Raw genomic sequence first — 23,149 nt, 5'->3', positions numbered from 1 at the left:
TAGTAAAACAATGTGAAGAATAAAATCATTCATATTTTCACTGATAAATAAGTGAAGAACAATGGATAAACTAAGGAATAGTAATAACAGATACCACCTTTCTATTCATATAAGCCTGCCTTGTAGCCAGGGATATGATACAGCTATAATTTTTGTGCTGAAAATCTCTTACGTGTCAGTTACTTCTGAATCTGCTGCTTCTGTGTTAAGTTCTCCACCGCCTGCACCTTCCCCACCACCTCTGTGCAGTGGGTTTGTGCAAGGATGGCCTGTCAGGCTTAAAACTTCACACATTTGCCGTCCAGATCTCCAGTGACGTTCACATTCTCTTTCTAACTGGGTTGTGTATTCTTCCACTAGGGGGCCACGTGCTTGGGCCATAAACAATGAGAGAGCATGGCCAAGCTGAACCACAAGAGAAAGAAAAATCATGTGAAGGTAATGAAACACCAAAACATTAATAATCAAACAAATTGTGAGTTTCACATTTGAATAAATAGCTCATGATAAACTGTAAAGTGCAACATTACGAAAAGTAACAGCTGCTATTTCATTTCTGAATATTCTCACCCGTTCTTCATGGTAGTCACGAGTATAATGAGGTGGCAGGTTCTCCTGGTATGCTGCTATAGCCAATGGTAGAACTTTGCCACAACGCCCCTCACTGAAACGTACATCAGTGTCAAGCATTGTGCGCAATGTTGTGAATACTTGTTGTCTTGAAGACTTATCAGGTACAGCATCTGACCCAGGCAAAAACAATGCTATCAATTTGTTTGCTAGTTCAAACCATACACTTGCAGTTGCTACCTGAAAACAATGGAATAATTAGACTCATTAGAAGCAAATATACACAAACTTATTATTCCACTTTATAATGGAGCTATTCATACCAGTTTCTCTTGTCAAAAAAGACTACAAAAATTTTGTTACTAACAGAATCTTTTAGCTATTTTCTTTCTGGAAAATTAAGAAAAATTAAATTCAACTAAATTTTATGTTGATTGTATTTGTATTTCAAAAGAATCCACTGTTATGATGTCACATTTATCTATTAAACAGCATAATTCAGAAATAATGAATGAGACTGGGAACGAAATGGCATCATATCGGCGTATTTTAAACATCAATGGACACAAAATTTCAAACAGTCTAGGAACATTCTTCAACAGACTATAATTCAGATGTGAAGTTATGTAACTGTTGTTAAGTTGAGTAGTTTACAGTTTTTTGTCTTATATCCACTAAAATGTTAGAAATTTAAAAATGTCGGTGTAAGACTAGGAAAGCCACTCATATATTTATTTGGTACAGTGATATGTGATGTATACCACACAACATTTTTATATAGTATTAAAATAAAACCGTGTATGTACTTAGCTGTTATGATAAATCTGTTTACTAGATATGTGTGTAACATTCTGCTGTAACACAAGAAAGACACCAAGCTCTTACCTCAAAGTAACTTGGTAATGCATGTTTTCCAACATTGTCATCAAAACCTTTTCCAAGGGCAAGCTCAATATGCTGATGCAGGAAGCTTTTAAAAGAGTGACGTGAACCTACAATACAGAAACAAATGTCACAAGAAACTCAGTTGTAGTGTGTGCACATATGCATATGTGCACTCCATTTCTTATATCTCAATTAGAGGAAGAAAAATGAAACAATACCAATAGTAAATAGACGAATAATTTAAGCATTAAATACAGCATGGTGATTAGTTAACACATAAGTATAACACTGCTTAGTAATAACAATCTTCTGGTTGCATAAATACAATCTTAATGATGATAATCATAACTGCAAGCTACAAGCGTGATAAATTAAAACTGAAGTTTGTCAGTCATGATGGAAATATTAGTGTTTGAAATAAGGAGTCATGTTTTCTCTGTTTACGTAATATGATAATGGAATCATTTCTTCCTAAAACATGTTAAAAAATGAATAAGTTATAAATTTGAACAACTCTTGCATCCTAATCTCCATACTGATAGTAGAGGAAATATTGGCAGCAGCCTTAATGAGTATGCCATTTCGGTATGTATTTGGTATTTCGAGAGGTTGAGGAGGAGGGGGGGACGACATTGTAAAATTGTATATTTGAAAAAACTTAATGTCTTATGACTACAGTGTCAATGGTCACAATGTAATCAGGCAAATCATATCAATACATGAGCATAACAACTGGTTGGGAGATGAAATTGAATTATCACATATGCTCCATTGTCAGTACAGAAAGTGATCAAATTTTATTCAAGGGCAGGATTGTCAGTAAATACAATCAGTATTCAAAGGAGACTGTCTACAAAACAATCTTAAGACTCAGCTTAATATACTGTTCAAATTTGTGGGACCCACACTAAATAGAATTAACAAACAATACTGAATGATACAAGGAAGGATAGCATGAATGGTCACAGGTTGTTCTGACTGATGAGACAGCATCATGGAAATGCTCAAAAACCTAAACTGGTAGATGCTTGAAGATAAACAGCAACTATCATGGAAATGACTATTTACATAATGTCAAGAACCAGTAATAAGTGGAGAATTTAGGAATACTGTACAGCCTCTTATGGATTGCTCCCACAAGCACAAAATCAAGCTTCATCTAATTACCACACGCGCAGAGTCATTCTTTCTAAACTCCATTCATGGTTGGAATGGGAAGAAACCTTAATATGTGGTACAATGGGAAGTACTCTCAGTCATTGCCTTCATGGTTGTAGACATTGATCTTTACTATTTCTCCATTTTGTTTCTTTACCTCCTTTACATCCATAAGCCAACAAATTATATCTAAACTTCTGACAAAAACAATGCCTTGGCAGTAGCAGGCCATTTTTCCACAGAAATCCTGGAAAGTTCACCTCAGATGACTGCACATCCAATACGCAGCTAGCTATAATATATATTCTACTGTACTGTGTATTTCTTATTTCTCCATAAAAGGCAACATTAGAACACACTGCATATTGGTAATCAATTATCTTCTCAAAGGATGAACATGCTGAACCAGAAGTTGGTGCTAAAGTAAAGCAATAATATTAACACTAAATGTCCTTTTTGTATTGTTTGAACCATCATCCATATTTCCCTCAATTTTCATTTTTCAAATTTTCATTTCAGTATATGACTTTAATTCACTGCCACAATTGCTTAAATGCTTCTAGTCTAATCTTGTCATCATGATCTATTTGGGAGTGTAATGTATGGGTTTGTAGTATTCTTTTAGATTGCCTGGTTCCTGGAACTTTGTAATTAGGCTTTCCTATGATAATAAGTGTCTATCTTCAAAAATCTGCCAATTCAGAATTTTCAGCATTTCCAACCTGTGGCCAATCATGTTGCCCTTCTCTGCATATGTTCAATATCCCTTGTTAGTACTCTTGGGTATGGATCCTACACACTTAAGCGATCTTTCAGGATGGGTTGTACACAATGTACTTTGTAAACTGCCTGCATTTTCCCAGCACCCTGCCAATGAACTGAAGTCTACCACTTTCAGCTATTGTACTAAGGTGACAAAAGTCATAGGATAGTGAGATACACATATACAGGTGGCGGTATTATCATGTACACAAGGTATGATGGGCAGTGGGTTGGTGGAGCAGTCATTTGTACTCAGGTGATTTATTTTAAAAGGTTTCCGACATAATTATGGCCACATGACAGGATTTAACAGGCTTTGAACATAGAATGGTAGTTAGTCTGGCCTCAGCAGCCAAAAACAGCAGTCATGTGTGTTAGAGTTGCAATTGCATGAATGTGCATGCATGTGTTGTCTACTTCAGAACAAGGCTTTTTGGCCAAAAGCTTACTTGTTTGGCAGTGTTTTCGTGTGTCTGTCTGCGACTGAACATTTTCACTACATGGTGAGATCAATCTATCCTTTTCATAATATTGTTTTGAATGGTAGTTGGACTTGGACACATGGGGCATTCCATTTTGCAAACCATTAGAGAATTCAATATTCTGAGATCTACAGTGTCAAGAGTCTGCTGAGAATACCAAATTTCAGGCATTACCACTCACCACGGATAATGCTGTGGTCAGTGGCCTTCGTTTCATAATCAAATGCAGCAGTGTTTGAGCATAGTTGTCACTGCTAACACACAAGCAACACAGCATGCAATAATACAGAAATCACTGTGGGACATACGCCACACATATCTGTTAGGACAGTGCAGTGAAATTTGATGTTAATGGGCTATGACAGCAGACTGATCGAGTGCCTTTCCTAGCAGCACGCTATTGCCAGCAGAGCTTCTCCTGAGCTTGTGGCCATATCAGTTGGATCCTAGACAAATGGAAAACCATGGCCTGGTCCAGATTTCAGTTGGTAACAGCTGACGATATGGTTCAAGTGTGGTGCAGAGCCCACAAGGCCATGGACCCAAGTTGTCAACAAGGCACTGTGCAAGCTGCTGGTGGCTCCACAATGGTGTGGGCTGTGCTTACACTGAATGAACTGGATCCTCTTGTCCAACTGAACTGATCATTGACTGGAAATGGTTATGTTCAACTACTTGGAGACCATTTGCAGCCATTTATGGACTTCAATTTTTATGGATGAAAATGCGCCATGTCACTGGGCCACAATTGTTCATGATTGATTTGAATAACATTCTGGACAATTCAAGTGAATGATTTGGTCACCCAGACTGTCCAACATGAATCCCAGTGAACATTTATGGGATATAATTGAGAGGTCAGTTCATGCACAAAATCCTACAATGACAACACTTTTGCAATTATGGACAGCTGTAGAGGCAGCATGACTCGTTATTTCTGCAGGGGCCTTCCAAAAAATTGTTGAGTCTATGCTACATCGAGCTGCTGCATTGCGCAGGGCAAAAGAAGGTCTGACACAATGTTAGGAGATATTCCACGACTTTTGTCACCTCAGTGTAGTGAGCATATGTTATTTTCCATTTCACATCCTCAAAAATTTTTACACCTATGTTACACCAACTGCAAATCACTTATATTGTAGAGACACGGTACTACATTACTGCTTCTATGAAGTGAACAATTTTATATTCCTGAACATCTGAAGCAAATCCCCAGTTTTTGCACAACTTTTAAATTGTATCAATATTTAACATGATATCTGTGCAGTTTTTTTATCAGTAGTACATCACTGTAGGTAACTGCATCATCTATGAAAAACCTGAGGTTACCATTAATATTATCTCCTGAGTGATACATACATAACATGAAAAGCATGGGTCACAATACATTTTGCTGGTGGCACACTTGAAGTACTTCTGTTGATGGCTCTCCATCCAAGATGTATCCTCACCACCAAAATATACTTAGTCCAGTCACAAATTTCGTTTGCTACTCCTTATGGGCTTACATTTGTTAAAATGCTGGTGTGATACTGAGACAGGTGCTTTTTGTAAATCAAAAAATAGGGTATCCACCAAATTGTCTTGTTTCATGGCTATTGGGATGTCATGTGAAAAGCATGAGGTGAGTTCTACATGTCCTGAGTTCTAGAAATCCACGGCAGTTGGTATGGAGGAGGTCATTCTGTTCAAAGAAGCTAATTAAACTTTTTTAAGAGTTTAAGTTAAGTAAATGGATGATAGTCACTTGATCTGTTCTGTTTTAGCGACTGGATTATCTTTGACAGTCCTGTTGTATAAAATGACAATGAAGAATCAAAAAAAATTTGTTCCACTCAAAAAGAATAATTAGTTTCTCTACTTTAATGTTATATACTGTTTTTCTTTCTATAAATATTAATGTGTGCAATATACTGTCTATTCCAACAATGGTTATGGACCCAGGTATGCTAGCAAAAAATAGCAAGCTGCATTAGTGTCAATTAGCCAATGTAAAACTCATATAGTGGCAAAGATGAAATATTAGCCAATACCAAAAGAGTATTTTCTGCTAGGCATTTTGACAACATAAATTTATGCCAAGATGTGTTCATGAGTTTCATGGGAAATATAATGTGTTCTTTTAACAACATGATGTGTGAAATATACAGAGGTAATAGAGAACAGACACAGCAGTGAGAAACCGAGTGGAGTGCATTATGCTTACTGGGTTGTACTAAATGAAAATGAATCTAACAGATTCTGATTTGTGTCTATAACTGAGTATGGTGAGACTGAATCTGGTGAAGATGCATCAGTTGCCAATAAAAAGGCAAATATATCATGTCAAAGTAAGGCCTAGCAAAAATGCAATGAACAGAAAATGCACAATGTAGTTTGGCAAATCCAAAAACAGTGTAGAAAGATCTTCAAAAATTATTTGCCCCAAATGATAGCAAATTCTGCAGTGATGCAAATAAGATCTAAATAAAATTTGCTGTAAAAGAAGAATTGCGAATCTATGAAACGTTACCTAGGACTGATAAACAAAATTGTAGAAGATCACATGAAAATTAGTGATGAAATTGAAGATGGAGATCTAGCAACAATTGTTCTACATGGAATTCCAGATGAATGAGATGCAGTAATTACAGCTTTGAGTGATTTGTCAGATTATGATTAGAAGCACACTACTATTAAAAGACATCCACTCACTGAAGATATAGATGTCATGAATGTAATGAAGATAAACATTCTGCAATGTCCTTGAAAGCTAATACCAGTAATCAAAGGTACAAAAATGCTATTTACACAACAACAGGACAAAGAATAGGAATAAACAATGAAAGAAGCAACACAATAAGGTAATTTTACTTTTTACAACAGTCACAAAGTCGATCACCTATCCAGAAACTGCCATGAAATGGAATAATTTAAATGAGAGCAAAAGAAGTAACAAGGTGGTGTCAGTAAGAGGGTTTCCTGTGCCAAAGTTACTTTGATTAGTGACAACTGCACAGTGTATTCCAGGACAACTTATCTCACGTTTCCAAATGGAAAATTATTTCCTAGCTGTTGATAAAAATATTTTATTTGAAAACATAACTGTAGCTGATGGCAGAAAAAGAGAAGCCAAGGGTAAAGGTACAATAAGGGTGAAGATAATTAAAAATTAGAAGATAATTAAAAATTAAGGTTTGACTACAGTATTTGTAGATAAAAATACACTACTTGTTCCTGAGATCGACCATGCAATCTTATCAATGAATCAGCTCACTGAAAATGACAGAAAGGTCATTTCTGATAAGAAGGTTTGCAAAATCTATGATGAATTTGGAAGACTACTCAGTAATACTCAACAGGAAGGCTGTTTTATCATATCCAGTTTTGTTTTAGGAATCCTTGACTGTTCCAGTTTCGAGTAGACTGCACCTGATTTTACCATCTCATTTTAGGATGCTCAACATTTATTTTTTCTTGAGGTGTATGTTTGTACACTAATTTAGGTATTCATTCATCTGACATTCACTTAATGTGTTCACGTCTTTTTCTTCTGTATTCCTCTATTTTCTGACCTGTGCCTATGGTGCCCAGTTCATTCTTAATTCCACTAATCTTCATGCACTCTATGAGTTTGTAACCAGCTAGTGGTCTTAGGAGTCTCAAAATGCAAAGCTGTGTGTAGATGATAGAAGATCAATAAGATACTGAGAAATAATAAATTTAACACCAAATCGCTAGACTTGTAGCACGTCAAATTGTACACATCAATAAGAGTACAGTCAACAACATGATAAGACAGGAAGCCGCCCTGAGATTAAACTGCAAAAAAGGCAAAATACTGTGATGATGGTGGGTAAATTGACACACAGATCCTTTCCAAAAACTGTACCACACAATTCAAAGGAATGAAAAGCCATATTAGAACTTGTTCTTAGTGATCTCATGGGACCTACTGATGTTCCAAGGTTGGGAGGCAATGGATATTTAATACCATCATGGATGATGCAAGCAGATACAAAAAAACAGTAAATACTTGAATACTTAAAGAGAATCTGCACTGATGATGGCCTAGAATTCTATTCTCTGAATATGAAGGTCTTCAGCAGGAAGTAACTATGACTTGTACATGCCAGCAACATGTTGTAGCTGAATGCCTGAATAGAACATTAATAGATATAGGTAAGTTCACAGTTGCTATGGAGCAACTTTCCATGAGTTTTTTAAGCTGAACTGATGTTCACTGTGGCATACATAAGAAATCATATTACAAACAACCACAACAATGAAAAGTAACCTTATGAAGCGCAGACAGGTAGAAAGCCTAGTGTATGACATATACGGGTGATAGGATGCAAAGTTTTAATTCACATACCCACGTCATACAGATTTATCGACAAGGGGAGAAAAATGCTTTATTATTGGATAGTATTTCGATAGCTATAGATACAGAATCTGAATGCCAGAAATGAAACAGGTTGTGGAATCTAGGAACTATATTCAAAGAATTTTTGAATGACTAATGCTCAACTGAAAATAGAGAACAGAATGATTTTATTAAATTGAACAATGAAGGAGCAAGACCTAATTATACGATCCAAAACAAATCAATATGCTTGATGTACCATATGGATTTGCCACTGGATGGGCAGTAGTGGCATACCAGATTACCACAAAGAGGCTGGGTACGGGGCTGACTTTGCAGATCCATACATAAGCAGGGCTGCTTTAAAACCTTATGAAACTGGAGTATACAAGCTTTGTACACTCTCCAGGACCTGTCATTAGTATTAGTAGTGTCTTACAGGTCCTTGATTTTAAGCCTGTTTACTATCAAACACAAGGCTCCAGAACCTCATTGATGCCATCACAACCAAAACAACATCCGTAAACTTATTTCCTTCACTATGCACTCTGCTGCAATTACTCATGAAACAAACAAACTGAAACAAAATCGACATATCTCTTTGGATAGAAGATAGTATTCTCAAAAACAGCTTTATACAGACCTGCAGCCTCATCTTGCTTGCTGACAGTAACATTTTTCATTCCCTCGGATAAACGATCAACAGATACTGGATTCTGGCAGAAGCTGATAAGGGATTTTATCATATGGCTCATGAAGTCCTTTGCAGGGTCTGGTTTCGTCCGCACATACACAAATTCTTGATTTGCTGGTATAGCAAAAAGTGAATTGGTGCTGGAATTACAATTACCACTTAATAGAGATGTAATGCTGCTGAAAATTCACAGTAGACCTTAACATGAGAGATACTGGCTAATTTTATGCTGTGGACTAATTCTAAGATATGAATAACATCTGCCATTAGTAATGATTCACAAACATAGTCAAACTAAGTTAATTATTGTCAACTACTACCGTCAGGTAACAATAATCTGTAGGTGGTTAACAAAGTTTTCTTTTGAAAGAAACTGTATATTTTTTCTTTTTGGGAAGAGTTAAAACAAATAAATATTGTACACAACCCTATTCCAACTAAAGAATGGTCATAAAAATTCCATGTTAACAATGAAATAAGGTGATAAGATTTTAGGTGAACTTAAAAACAGAACTATTATAAACTACACACCTCCTACATCAGATCTTGGACACCAAATATTTCCCACATTTATAGATATATATATATGCTGCAAAAGCAATCATCTAGTTTACAAGAGTCTTTGACTTCTAAAATCCAGAGTCTTGATTTCTGCTTTCTCTTTAGAGCACCAGAATGTAAGCACACACCACAGAATTAGAAATACGAGGGTTGTAACTTTAATAGTGGTAACTCTAAGCTGGTCGTAGATTGTGTTCCAAAAATGAACAGCACAGAGACAGAAGTGATGACACTTTCTGCAGGACCTGACCATCATTTTGCAGGACAATGCTCAAGCACGTACAGTGCAAGCTGTTACTGATTTGCTTGACGGATGGGGCTGCTTAAGTGCTATACCACCTACTGCACTCCCCTGACTTAAGCCCTCGTGAGTTCAGCTCTATTTCTAAACTGAAGGAAACACTTCACGGCATTTGCTTCAGAACTACTACAAATTCATCAGGCAATACACCGTGCCACTTGAACTGTCAACACAACTGGGACTGCTAAGAGTATCTTACGACTTCCACTTCGCTGGCAATGGGTTATACACAATGCTGCGGACTACTTTGAAGGTCAGTAAAACTCTGAAACATGCATCTATTTTGTAAGAGCTGTAAATAAATAGTTGCCACTATTAAAGTTCCAACCCTCGTATTAACCATTTCTTCCTTCTTCTTGTTGAGTTCTGTTAATAAATACCACATATTCTATCAGTTGCACAATGATGTATCAAATGAATGACTCTCCTTTCATTTTTGAAAATTATCTTTGTTCCCTGATGTTGATACTAAAATTAGCATTTCAGTATAATATTATTTTTGGTGATGGGCTTTCTAAAAATGTTTGTCATGTTAGACTGTCTACAGGAGAGGTAGTAAACCTAATGTCTGTGGACACCCATGAGGATCTGTATGGTGTTTGCAATTACACCTAGAAATAACAAAACATTGTTCTTAAGCTCGTATTTACTGACAAATTTTTGAACAAATATATTAACATGTTTGATTTCTACTTAGATCAGCTAATTGTTAGTGCTGCTTGTAATGCTCGACGAAGGGAAGTTTTCAAACATTCTAGTCAGTATTTGGAGGGTTTTGTTTGTATACCAGTTCTTCCAATAGTACTCACCAGATAAAATGTTGGAGTATGAAATAAAAGCTGTGTTGGGTTTTTTGAGTCCTAAGGGTTTCAGCTAATCCTGTGAGATATGGATTCTGAGAGGAAAACTCTCTGTATGATGGAGCTCTGTATGATGGAGCCCTGTAATTTCGATAGGCCGGGGACTGGATACAACCTCATAGGTTCACCCCAGTTTGTTGGAATAGACATACGCATGCATTTTTTGGAAATCAATAGATTTTCTGCAAGAGGGAAGGGAAGGTCAGTTGGCTGGTTTAAGAGCTTTAAAAGGCAAGATGGTGAGAAAACCAAAATTCATACATTTTTACCAGTTTTGAAAGTGAGTTGTAATCATGGAGATGTTTGACTGTTTTCTGAAGCACCAGCCAAGGGCTTGTGGTTTAGCAATTTTGTAATTGGCTGATGTAAAGTACAATTAGTATTTCAAGTAAAATAATCCATGATCAATATACAGAAGCATTTCCTTTTTTAACAGCTGCTAACTCATTCTCCTTGTCCCCTTCAACCAGGAATTAGAGTACAGAGGTTATAGTGGCAGAGCTCGCAAATGGAACAATGTTATCTGTTTAAAAAGTACAGCAAAAGTGCTGTGGACAAATTTTATCCTTGGGCAGTGCAAATGATCACTGCTGCTGAGACCTGGAACCAATGTAAAAAGTGTCATAATGCTGAGATGTTGCAAATAAGGACACATAATGTAATCCATTTGATAATCATGAATACAATGATGAACTTTGACAATATCAGAATTTAGCACACCATCATTTGGAATTAGGTTACGAAATATGCTAAAGCACTTCTCAAAAACCTTTGCTTGCTGAAATTAATAGTAGACTGTACTGGACATCACACTCCTTTTAGACATCTGGTGAAAATCTTGTCATTTTATAAATGCAATGTGACTGTGGTGCTAACAAAAGGGGGAAAAATGGCTGTGTATTGTAGTGTCACAAACTCAACTATGACATACTTTTTCCGCAGCAGCCAACCAAATGTACGTACTATGAGTTTTAACAAGAGTTATTATGTTTTAAAATAGTCATATGTTTCTTTTGTAACAACAAAAACTCATGTTGTTTCTTTTTCATCACCAGGACAATATATCATTCCTCCAAAGACAGCTGTGTTGAGTGCCTGCTCACAAGCTACAAATGTGCCAAAAACCATTGCTGTTTGAGGAAGCATTTGAATATTATCTTCAGAAATTGTACTTGTTATAAAAACTTGAATCATTAGTTTCCAATGATAAGGTTATACATGGTTGATTGTTCTTGGAGGTAGAGAAGTTATGCAGTTATTACTGTGAACAAGATGAGTTACAATCAGACTTACTTCAAGGATAATATAACGTATACGTTGACCACAACTTGGCGATACTTACATCTGTGCAGTTAGAGAATATCTGAGAGAAACAGACAGATTCACCAACATTACTAAGGATATTTGCAAGTGAGGAAAGAATTTTATTATGGAGACTTCATGGCGGTTATTATATACATAAATTCTTCACCAATCTGAGGCACATATTTGAGTTAACTGACTGTAGCATATGTTGAAGAATATATTGTGTAAATTGAAGGTGGAGAGGCAGGGAGAAAGGAAAAGAAAGGAAAGGAAAGGAACTACTGATGTCAGCTACATCAGGACTTTGTGCAGAATAAGAAGCGATGAGTGGAAATGTGTGCCGGACCAGGATTCGAACCCGGGATCTCCCACTTACTAGGCAGTTGTGTTAACCACTGCGTCACCTGGACATGGTGTGTATCTCAGTTGCATGGACTATCCGGGTAGGCCTTCCAGCCTTAATTGTGCATCTGCACTGAAGGTGGTGGATTCCTTGTTCATTGATGCAAATCAATTATATGAATGTGTGGTGTCTGTTCTTTCAGACATGTCTCCCTTCTCCACCTTCAATTTACACAACATGTATCACAGCTGCGGATTCTGCAAGGTGTCTGTTCTTTTGGACATGACCAAAAGAAAAGATGCCACACATCCATACAATTTAAGAACTTAAGCAATGGCAAAAGAACAGACACCAAGAATTTAAGCAACAGCATCATCCCTACTTTTCTCCTACTAGCCTCTCTCTCTCTCTCTCTCTCTCTCTCTCTCTCTCTCTCTCTCTCTCTCTCTCTCTCTCTCTCTATCATGTTGGTAAAAGAACACACCTGCAACAACTTTTAAAATTAATTTAGAAGCGAACTTGGATAGATGCAGAGTGAGAGTATATATAATAAAATTATTGAGTTTCCTTGAAGGATGGAGATGATTTTTATGAGGGTTACAAAAACACAATAATTAAATAATGTGTACCACCACAGAATGTATCTCTGTGTGATTAAATTTTCTGCTCTGATGAAAGAGAGTTCACAAGTCTGCACACAAAGTCATTTCTGCTACTCAGAATCTCACATTAAAGGTGACTAGCATCTGTTCATTAAATCATTGTTCCCATTATCATAACAATGTAGTTGTATTTAATGGTGCAGACATGTAGCTCTGTGCAATTGCCCTCTAACCTTTCTTTAAAAATAGTGGACTAGCATTCACTGTCTTTCACATACAAATGTCATTAGTGCCCCTGTAATTATTGGTGAAGTGCTGACAGAAAATTGCCAGTTTTTTGCACGTGATTTCAAACAGAACAGCGATTCAGACAGGTTCAATGGCTTTTGTTTTCATTAAACGATTCTAACTCCTTTTGAACTCTATAATTTCTACATAAAATATTTTTTTGTACCTTCATGATGATCAAAGGAAGGGTTTGTAAACTATTTTGTGAGAGACTTCTGAAATTGGAATTATGAATGTTGGGTCTTGTTTTGTCATTCATATATCATTTCATTCTTGCAATAAGTTGTTGTTTCTGAGTCATTATCTAAAATTATAGAGGGTGAAAATTTCTGACCTTGACGTTCAATTAATGAGAATTTTCTCTCAAAAATTTTGATGGCTTCTTTAAGAGACATCCTGACAATGACTTTGATTTAGTTCACGGCTTATTTTTCAGTAAGGCTGTAGTTTTTGAAGTCAACTGTTTAAAGGACATCACTTTCCACTCATAAGTGTAAATGTTTTAAGTAACTGTCATTTTCAGTGTCCATGTGGGTACAATGACAAAAGAAGTGGGTCAGTAGGGAGATGCATAATCCTTTAGGTTGGTGCATAAGTTCACAACATTTTTGTTTTGCATGTTGGTATTCTGGTTGCTATGGGCTCATCTAATCGACTGTCATTTTTCATTTGTAGTTCACTGTTGCTATTTGAGTTTACATATTGTCATTCACAGGTAGTGAGTGGAGCTGTGGATGGTAGAAAATGGAGTGCCAAGTGGAGAAATAAGAATATTTCAGACATATTCCTTTGTTTGAGTTCAACAGTTTGGTGACAGAAGTAGCGGCAATCAGAAAATTTTGTGCAGCATGTTGGGATAATGCCATTGGAGGGATAATGCCCTTGGACGGAGCACAGCAAGAAAAGGATTTTCATGTTTTAAGGAGGATTGTTTTGACATTAGTGACTGTCCACATTCAGGAAGAGCATTGGGGTTTGATGAAGATTGTTTGAACGCATTAATCCACAATGATCCACGTCAGTGTGCTTGAGAACTGCCAAGTTTGATGAACTGTGATCATTTCACCATCATGCGACATTTGCATGCAAAGAGAAAGGTTCAAAAGTCAGGTGTATGGATACCATATGCTCTAAGCCAAAATCATAAAAACCAGTGCATCTCTGCTTGCTCATCTTCAATTGACTCATGAACAACACTGACCATTCCTATCCTGTATTATTAATGGGGATGACAAATTGTGTCTTTATGCTAATACAAAGAAAAAAAGGAATGGTTGAGTCCCAACAAAGTAGCAACTCCCTGTATAAAGACCTGCGCTTATCCACAAAAGATAATGTTGTGTACCTGGTGGAACAGCGATGCATGGTAAATAATGAATTGTTTCCTGAGTTGTAACCACTGCTGCTGACATTTATTGCCAATGACTGAGATATCTTGCAGACATAGTCCAAGAACAGTGACCAGGAAGACTGCTTGAAGTGATGCTACTCCATGATAATGCCAGCCTACATTCTAGACTCACAAAAAGCACTATACCTGGTGCCTCAGATTTTCACCTTTTCCACTTTCTAGTGAACAACCTCCGAGGGACTTCCTTTCCAAGTGAAAATGCATTCCGACCATGGCTCGATGAGTTCTTTGCTTCGAAACATCATGATTTCTACAGATGCGGAATTGAAAAGTTAGACCTGTTTCAACACATGACTATTATATTTTAAAGGTATAGTGTGTTATTCTACAGAACAACCTTTAACAAATAACACAACTTTCCTAACTTTGAAATTGAACACTAGAGTGTACAACCACAAGCAAACCACCTGGTATGAAGCACTTCTTCTCACACTCTATATTTTAAATACATAGATCAAATAAACATGATGTCACACACCACAACAGCATTATGTTACAAATCACAGCAGATGCCCAGTACCAGTCAGTTTCATTTCTCTGTACAAGACAATACATCAATATATGATTTTAAATCAAATATAAACAGGATTTGTGTTCCTGAGCATATATGACTGAGGACAGGGCCTGCACTTCTAGTATGCTTGGGAGGGTGTCATTAGGAATGTGGAGAGTTGGCCACTCCACACTCCCAAACAATTTGTCAGAACTGCTCTTGATGGTGGTCCAAAAGGTGATCCCTCTATTGCACAACTCATAATTATAAATTTTCTTGCTCATAAATGAGCTCAAGCTACTGAAATTTGTCATTATGGATGAAAACATTTGCATGGTGAAAAACATTCTTGAAGATGATTGATGGGTGAATGTATCTGAAGCTCCAGAACAGCCTGGAATATGTTATGGAGGCTGTCAAGTGGTCATCACAAACAACCTAAGGTACCATAAAGTATGTGCCAGACGAGTCTCTCACCTTTTGACTGTAGATCAGAAGTTGAGACAACTGGAGATCTGTGAGACACTTACAGCAAGATCTGCGAAAGAAGGTCTGATCATCACCTGCAATAAAACATGGATCCACCACCACAGTCCCAAGTTGAAAAAGTGAATTTGGTGTGCCAGAGGAAGGAGAAGGCAGCCCCAGTGTCAGTTGACAAGGTTCTTCAACCACTTTCTTCAATGTGTGAGGCATTTTGCTCATTGGTTCTTTGCATGAGTGTTGCACAAACAATAAAGCTTACTACAGAGAGATATTGAATGGGATAAAGGCTACATATTGCCCCAAAAAATGAGATCAACAGATTTGAGAGGCCATCCTCCTCCACGATAATGCCAGGCCCCATACTGAAGATCTATCGGTCTCAAAACCTAAAGAACTGCACTGGACTCAACATGATCATTGTCCCTATGGCCTGGACATTTTGCTCTCAATTTTCATTTGTGTTGACCATTTACAGAAGTTTTAGGAGGGCAACATTCTACAGATGTCAACTTTGATTCCATACAGAACTATTGTGCACAGCTAATGAACATTATTATAAGAAAGAATAGAAACACAGTAATCAGTCACAAAGCCACTAGTATTCTTGCACATTCATTCTTGCCATCTTCAGTGCAATTGAGCGAGTTACAATCCAATGAACTCTCTGCAGTACTTGTCACCATATGTGTACCAGTAAAGTCATAAGGTGACATGTACTGCTGCAAGTTTGTTGGATTATAACTCACTCAAATGCAGTGAGGCTGGCTGTCTATAGCTGAAATCTGGATTTTAAAAAAGGTATTGAGACTGACTGCTGTGCTCCTATCCTTCCTTATAGTTTGAAGATGACAAGGGTGTGGAGGGACTTATGTGTAACTGGTTCTTGACACAACCAGCTTCAGTCTAATATGCTGGGATTAAAATACCTCCCTTCTCACTGGGAGAATTTACTACTAAAGCAGGAATCTATTTAGAAAAAATACATTACATATGTCTTTTATATTTCAATAATTTTTTAAATAAAATCGTATTTACATTTAATTTACCCTCACATTATGAATGTTTTCATTTCAGAATATGTGAAACAGTAATGCTGTAGTCACTTGGTGTCATATTAATGAGCAGCTGTGACGTGACCTACCTCACATTTGTGATGACACGGCTCTTCCTCAGAATATGGTAGATCTGGTCTTCAAGAGCATGTTCCAGCTTCTTTATACTGAGTTTCGCACTCTTGCTTTGTTCTCCAGCTCCTGCACTGGGCCCCATTCCTGCACCAGCTGTTCCATCCACTTTGAAAATAGATGGGCAAGAGTTGAAAAGAAATAACACACGTGGGGAGCATGGCCGTGCATTGTTAATCCACTCCTTAGGCACACCAGTCACTGATCGTAATATTTCACTCACTGTGCCTTGCATTTTCTGTCTGAGTAAAAAGACATTGTGTAAATTGAACTCCTTGTAAGTCTTACACACAGAAATAAACAATATATTAACTAAATACAAAACCAAATCAGCTGCACGAGAGTTAATATATTCAGACCACAGAATAATTAGTAACCTTTGTAAAACTGTGTAGAAGTAATAAATATCTTTTGAGAATGACAGTTTTACATCCTCCCCATCCCCCTCCAGCCCCTGCTGGAAGTTGGTTAGATATTTGTCGCATGTTCCATGGATCATAATTACGACCCCTCTTGCTATGATACGGAACAAATCAGTTTCACAGTCATAGTTCACCTCCGCAATGGAAAATATGGCAACATGCTGATTGTTTATAGGATTTCTTAAGTATTTTTCCACATACATACATTGTTTTATACCTAACTATCTTCAACAAATCATTATATCCATCTCCTGTGTGTGTGAGTGTGTGTGTGTGTGGGGGGGGGGGGGGGGGTATCCATGTTGCACACACAAGTATGCAAGCACACGCTTACGCACACACATACACCCCCCACCCACCCACACACAGAAATTCTTATATGGAGTAGAATACCAGAATTATTATGTTTTAAGACAAGTGTGTTGTCTTTATTTACGAGATTTACACCTCCTGAGAGTACATCGTATGCCCAGTTATTCATGTGGAACTATCTGGCTTACAGATTATTCATGCACTAAAAAAAAAAGCAGCACAAGCGTCATGCATGCAGGGACTGGCAGTGAAGGTTGCCAGATGCTAGGGGTAGCAGCAGATGCTAAGATAGACCAGCAATGGAAGAAAACTGTGTCGAGCCATGCCTGAGCACATGCAGGCATCAGCAGCTGATGCTGCTGCTACGACCCATCCATTAGACATTGTCTAAACTACATGTTTAAAAAAATATCTCAGTTATTCATATTTTTCGATTATGCATATGTCTTCTCTCCCACATTACCCCGCATAATCAGGAGTACACTGTATATCCTGGTCAGTCAATCTGTCTCTTTGCAAATTCAATGAAGTTTTAACTGCATATTTATTTTTATATTATGAAGAACACAGTCACTTAGAACATCTGTATTTAATTATACAACAAATGTTGTAGGAAAGCTCTTGTAGAATGTTAATATTTTTGGATTAAAGAGACCACTCACTAATAAGCAGACACATTCAGTTGTCAGAGTTATGCTTAAACGAGCTATAATAAAATAAATACTTTTTCAGGGACCCACATCTACTGAGTATGTGACTGGCGACCACAGGGTCCCAAGCTGAGCCTGGTATGGCTCTCAGTTACTTATACCAGGCTCCTCTCTTTTTATCTTTTCTATCTGGACATCCTCAGCCTCCTCTTGTTCTTTCCTGACCCCGATGCCCTTAGGTCTCAAAGGCTTGGGTGTCTTTCATGTTCCTACCTCTACCTCTCAGGGTGGATGGTTAATGACTTGGAAGATGGAAGGGCATAATCTATAATGCCTCAACAACGGAAAGGGCAGATGAACTATCTTTTCACCAAAACAGAAGTTCTACATGGCAACTACAGCAGAGATGGAGATCATTGGTATCGTGCAGTTGCAAGATAATTAAAATTTCAAAAAGAAGGTAGCATCTGTTCTCCAGTGGAGTGGCTGCAAAAGGCATCCATTCTACACGTCAGGAGTGGCTTCATGCTAGCGGCAGCTTCTAAAATGCTTGGCAACAGGCTTTGTAACAAGCTGGCTGTAAAACCACTGTCGTATCTTTATGGAAATGCTGGCCCAAGGATTTGGTACCATGGTTATGGTGTCCCCCAAACACCTGTTGGCAGGGCCCAGTTAGCATGGCAAGTACGTGAGGTTTACGGTCACATGGGCAGTGACAGCTAGACAAGAGAGGCCACACATTCTGTCTCACATCACTGAATGTTGTGACAATGACTGGCCAATGCAAAAAACTAGCTAAGGCACTGGAAAAGAGGCATATCGACATTTCTGCAGTTCAAGAAACAAGGTGGAGTGGGCAAAAGTCATATGAGACTGGTTGTGGTTACAAACTGATATACAACGGAACACACAGAACAACCAAGATGTCAGCATTTTCATATCAGCAAAATTCAGTGGTTCTGTCTCTGACTTGTGGTGTTATGATGATCACCTTATGAAAATTGTCTACATTGCAGACAGACGAAAAGTCCACTTCTTCAGTGCCTATGTCCCAAAACCGGCCTGAATGCAGAAACCGAAGATGTCTTTGGGACAGTACTTTATGAGAAGCTGGCTGAAGTCCTAGCACAAGACTACCTCATCATTACTGAAGACCTAAACGGACATATCAGGCAAAGGAAAGATGATGATGATGCCCATGCTGAACATGGATATGGAGAGAAGAATGATGGTGGACAGCAAATCTCGATTGTCCAGAAACTCATGACCTGGTCACCATGAACACTTGGTTCAAAAAACATGAAACTCACCTAATCACGTACTACAGTGGATCAAATGCAAGTCAGACTGACTATGTCGGTGTAAGATGTCAGTATCTCAAAGTTGTTCCATATGAAACTGTTGCAATGTAACACTGCCAGTCATCTGTAAGCTTGGAATAAAACCACCAAGATCTGGGTACTCTGCCAGAAATGGACCATTAAGAATCACATGGTGGCACTTCAGGGAGAAAGAGGCTGACATTATGACAGAAATTACAGTGGCACCAATTACCACAGCAGAAGATAGTTGGACTAAACTGAAGATCTCTGTTCATGAAGCTGCATGCTTTATTCTCGGAAAAACGAAACCGGGATGATGAAGGGATCGCAAAGACATGTGGCCTTGGAATAATGATGTTAAGGATGCAATACACAAGAAGAAAAAGTCGTACCATGAGTTTATAGCAGACAAAACACTATCCTGTTGGAATACTTTCAAACAAACCCATAGAGAGGCGAAGGTCACTGCAATCGCAAAAACAAATGAGTACTCAGATCTCTACACAAAACTAGATACAAATGAAGGAGAATGCCACATTTATTGACTTTAGTGGCATCAAAAATGAAACGGGTGAGCTCCTGGTCAACAGGAAGAAAGCAAAGGAATGCTGGCGGAACTACTTTGAGAGAATTTATACCAAGGAATTTCCCCATCCACCAACACCAACCATGTCACCTGTTGAAGGACCAATTAAGGAAATTAACAACATCGCTGAAGTTGAGGCTGCTGCAAAGAAGATGAAGAGAGGGAAAGCCACTGGCCTCGATAACTTCCCAGGATAGTTATGGTGTTCTTAACAGTCAAATGTGGCAGGCCGACTAACGGATCTTTTCAACTATATTGCCAAAGAAGCTAGGATAACAATAGACTGGCAGCAGAGCATCTTCATAAGGAAACGAAGTCCTGCTGAGTGTTCTAATTACCACCCAATCAGATTACTGAGCCACACAGTGAAGATCCTTGAACATATTTTTGACAAAAGGACATGTGAAATAGCTCAAATCAGTAGGAACCAAGCTGGAATTGTGAAAAATGGTGGCGCAACTGACACAATGCATGCTACATGAGTGCTTATTGAAAAATATCACAAAAAGAACAAGGTATTGCACCTTGTATTTCGAGACCTTGAGAAGGCTTTCGATAAGGTACCACATGATCTAATTTGGTTAGCACAGTGTTTCGAAGTACCTTGCTGACTGGGCACGGGTATGTCCAAGTGGCAGCAGGGGCATCAAACAACTTTTGCATCACAGTATGAGTCCACCAAGGCTTGGTCTTATCACCATTCTTGTGATGGATACTGTCACTTCAGACCTACACATGTCACTCCCATGAACACTTCTCTGTGCTGAAGATGTCATGTTAGCTGCAGAGAATAAGTTTTATCTCCAACACCAAACACAAGAGTGGAATGACCAACTCGTGTGATATAGTCTGCAACTCAACACAAAGAAAACTGATTAAATGACATCAGATTGATGAGAAATTCGGCACTGATGGAGAAAACCTATCAAGAGAAGAAAAATTTAAGTATCTCAGTTCTACAATCTCCAGCAATGGCCACCTAACAGATGAGGTCAGCACAAGTTCACAGGCAGTCTGGATAAAGCAGTGAACGACATCAGGCATCACCTGTGACCGTTGGGTTAAGGATCGTCTGAAGTCGAAGATCTACTGGACTCTCACCCATCCTGTTGCTCTCAATAGCACCGTGTGTTGGTCAGTTGCGAAAGAGGTAGAACGACGATTAGGGGTCATAGAGACTATGATGATCAGATGGACAGGTGGCATCACTCGGCTGGATCAGTTCTCAAGTGATACTATCAAGGAACATTTTGGGGTCACACCAATCCAGAAGAAGATGCGACAAAGCCATCAGCAGTTGTTTGGATGTGCTGCATGCAAAGCATGATACCGTTGCAAAGGCAGCATACACAGTGGAAGTCAGGGGTAAGAGACCCGAGGGATGACCTAGACAATGATGGGCCAACACTCTGCAAATGACCTGAAGGCTGTAAATTTTCATCCCGACATGCACCACAATCGAACAAAATGGAGACAGCGAATCCACTCAGCACACCCTATTGCCAGGTGGGACAAATGTTAAAGAAGAAGAGCTAGAAAACACACACACACACACACACACACACACACACACACACAGTGCCCCTACATGCAGCTGAATTAAAGGTGCCAATGCTATATTTTGGCAGGCTGACTGGTAGTGTGGGTAGGGGGAGACAGAGATGGAGGGGAAGGGGAATGGGAGCATGAGGGTTAAGGGGAGAGGCAGGAGGAGGGGAGGGGAAGGGGGAGAAGAGGGGGAGGGGAGGAGAGGGGACAGCAAGGGGGAAGAGGGAGAACAGGGGAAGAGGGGTGAGGGAGAGGAAGGATGGAGGATGGGGAGCGGAGAGGGGAGGGGACGGGGGAGAGGGAGATGGAGATTGAGAGGGAGAGGGAGGGGGAGGGGGAGGGAGGAGGGGAGTGGGATGGGGAGTGGGAGGGGGAGGGGGATGGGAGGGGGGAGGGGAGGGGGAGAGAGAGGATGGAGGATGAGGAGGGGAGAGGAGAGGGGAGGGGAGAGGGAGATGGAGAGGGAGGAGGGGAGAGGGAGATGGAGGGGGAGGGGAGGGGGAGGGGGGGTGGGTGGCTAGTGGCTTGGAGAGAAGTGGCTGATTTGCTGACCCGGAATGCAGGAGGGAGGGTGACAGGTATAGGAAATGAAATGTGTTTGTGGCTAGGGCCTCCCTTTGAGTACACCAGTTACCTGGTGTAAGTCTTTTTAGTTGGCACCACTTCGGCAACTTGTGTGTCAATGAGGATAAAATGATAATGAAGACAATGCAACACCCAGTCCCCCTGCAGAAAAAAATCTCCAACCCTGCCAAACCCACTCCCCTCTGGGGCATTTTGTCGCATGGACCACTTAGCTATGGAGACGTATGGTAGGTATCTGGGCTGCTAAGATTGTAGTGGGCAGTGGGAAATGGCACACACTGAAGGGTGATGAGGGGAAGTGAAATGGGAGGTGGTGACAGGATGGATGAAGGGGAAATCACTGGGTGAAGGGTGCAGGTTACCTGAGACTGAGGCGAGGACGGTTACGGGAACAGAGTATGTGATGTAAAGATAACTCCCAACTTCATAGTTCAGAGAAGCTGGTGGGGGAAAGAAGGATCCATATGGCTCTGGTTGTGAAGGAGACACGGACATTGAGCATGCTGTGCCCCCAGATGGTCAACTTTGTTCTTGAGAATGATTTGGCAGTGGCCATTCATCTTGGTGGAAAGCTGGTTGTTAGTCGTACTAACATAAAAAGCTGTGCAGTGTTTGCAACAAAATTGGTATAGGCCATGGTTGCTTTCACAGGTGGCCCAGCCTCTAAAGGGGTAAGATAAGCCTGTGACGGGATCCCCCCCCCCCAAAAAAAAAAAAAAAAAAAAAAAAAGACACCACCACCACCTTCTCTGAGCTACGGAGATGGGAGTTATCCTTACAAGACACATTCCATTCCAGTTATCATTCTGGCCTAAATCTCAGGTAAGGTACTGTCCGCACACCCTCTACTCAACAGTTCACTTTTCTTCCATCCTGTCATCCCCTCCCAACTCACGTTACCATGTTGCCTTCACAAAATGCCGCTTCCCACCAGTTGCTACAGTCCTGCCAATCCATATACCTGACACCCCTCCCTCCTGCTTTTCTGACCAGC

At 39.2% G+C, this 23,149-nt stretch overlaps 1 protein-coding gene across 3 annotated transcripts in view; it reads right to left on the bottom strand.

The window, feature by feature from the left end:
- The window catches only part of LOC126235909 (nonsense-mediated mRNA decay factor SMG8), an 88,375-nt gene that overhangs the window by 46,736 nt on the left and 18,490 nt on the right, over positions 1 to 23,149 (bottom strand). For all 3 annotated transcript variants that reach the window (XM_049944860.1, XM_049944862.1, XM_049944861.1), the window contains exons 5-9: positions 16,688 to 16,972; positions 8,846 to 9,036; positions 1,456 to 1,562; positions 571 to 810; positions 173 to 405 (exon numbers count right to left, since the gene is read on the bottom strand). In XM_049944860.1, the coding sequence (XP_049800817.1) occupies positions 173 to 405; positions 571 to 810; positions 1,456 to 1,562; positions 8,846 to 9,036; positions 16,688 to 16,972 (1,056 nt within the window). The remainder of the gene's footprint in view (positions 1 to 172; positions 406 to 570; positions 811 to 1,455; positions 1,563 to 8,845; positions 9,037 to 16,687; positions 16,973 to 23,149) is intronic.

The sequence above is a fragment of the Schistocerca nitens genome, chromosome 2, assembly GCF_023898315.1.
Source record: "Schistocerca nitens isolate TAMUIC-IGC-003100 chromosome 2, iqSchNite1.1, whole genome shotgun sequence".
Lineage (NCBI taxonomy): Eukaryota > Metazoa > Arthropoda > Insecta > Orthoptera > Acrididae > Schistocerca > Schistocerca nitens.
Note: the sequence above shows the minus strand (reverse complement) of the source record. Positions and strands in the feature narration are given on the sequence as shown.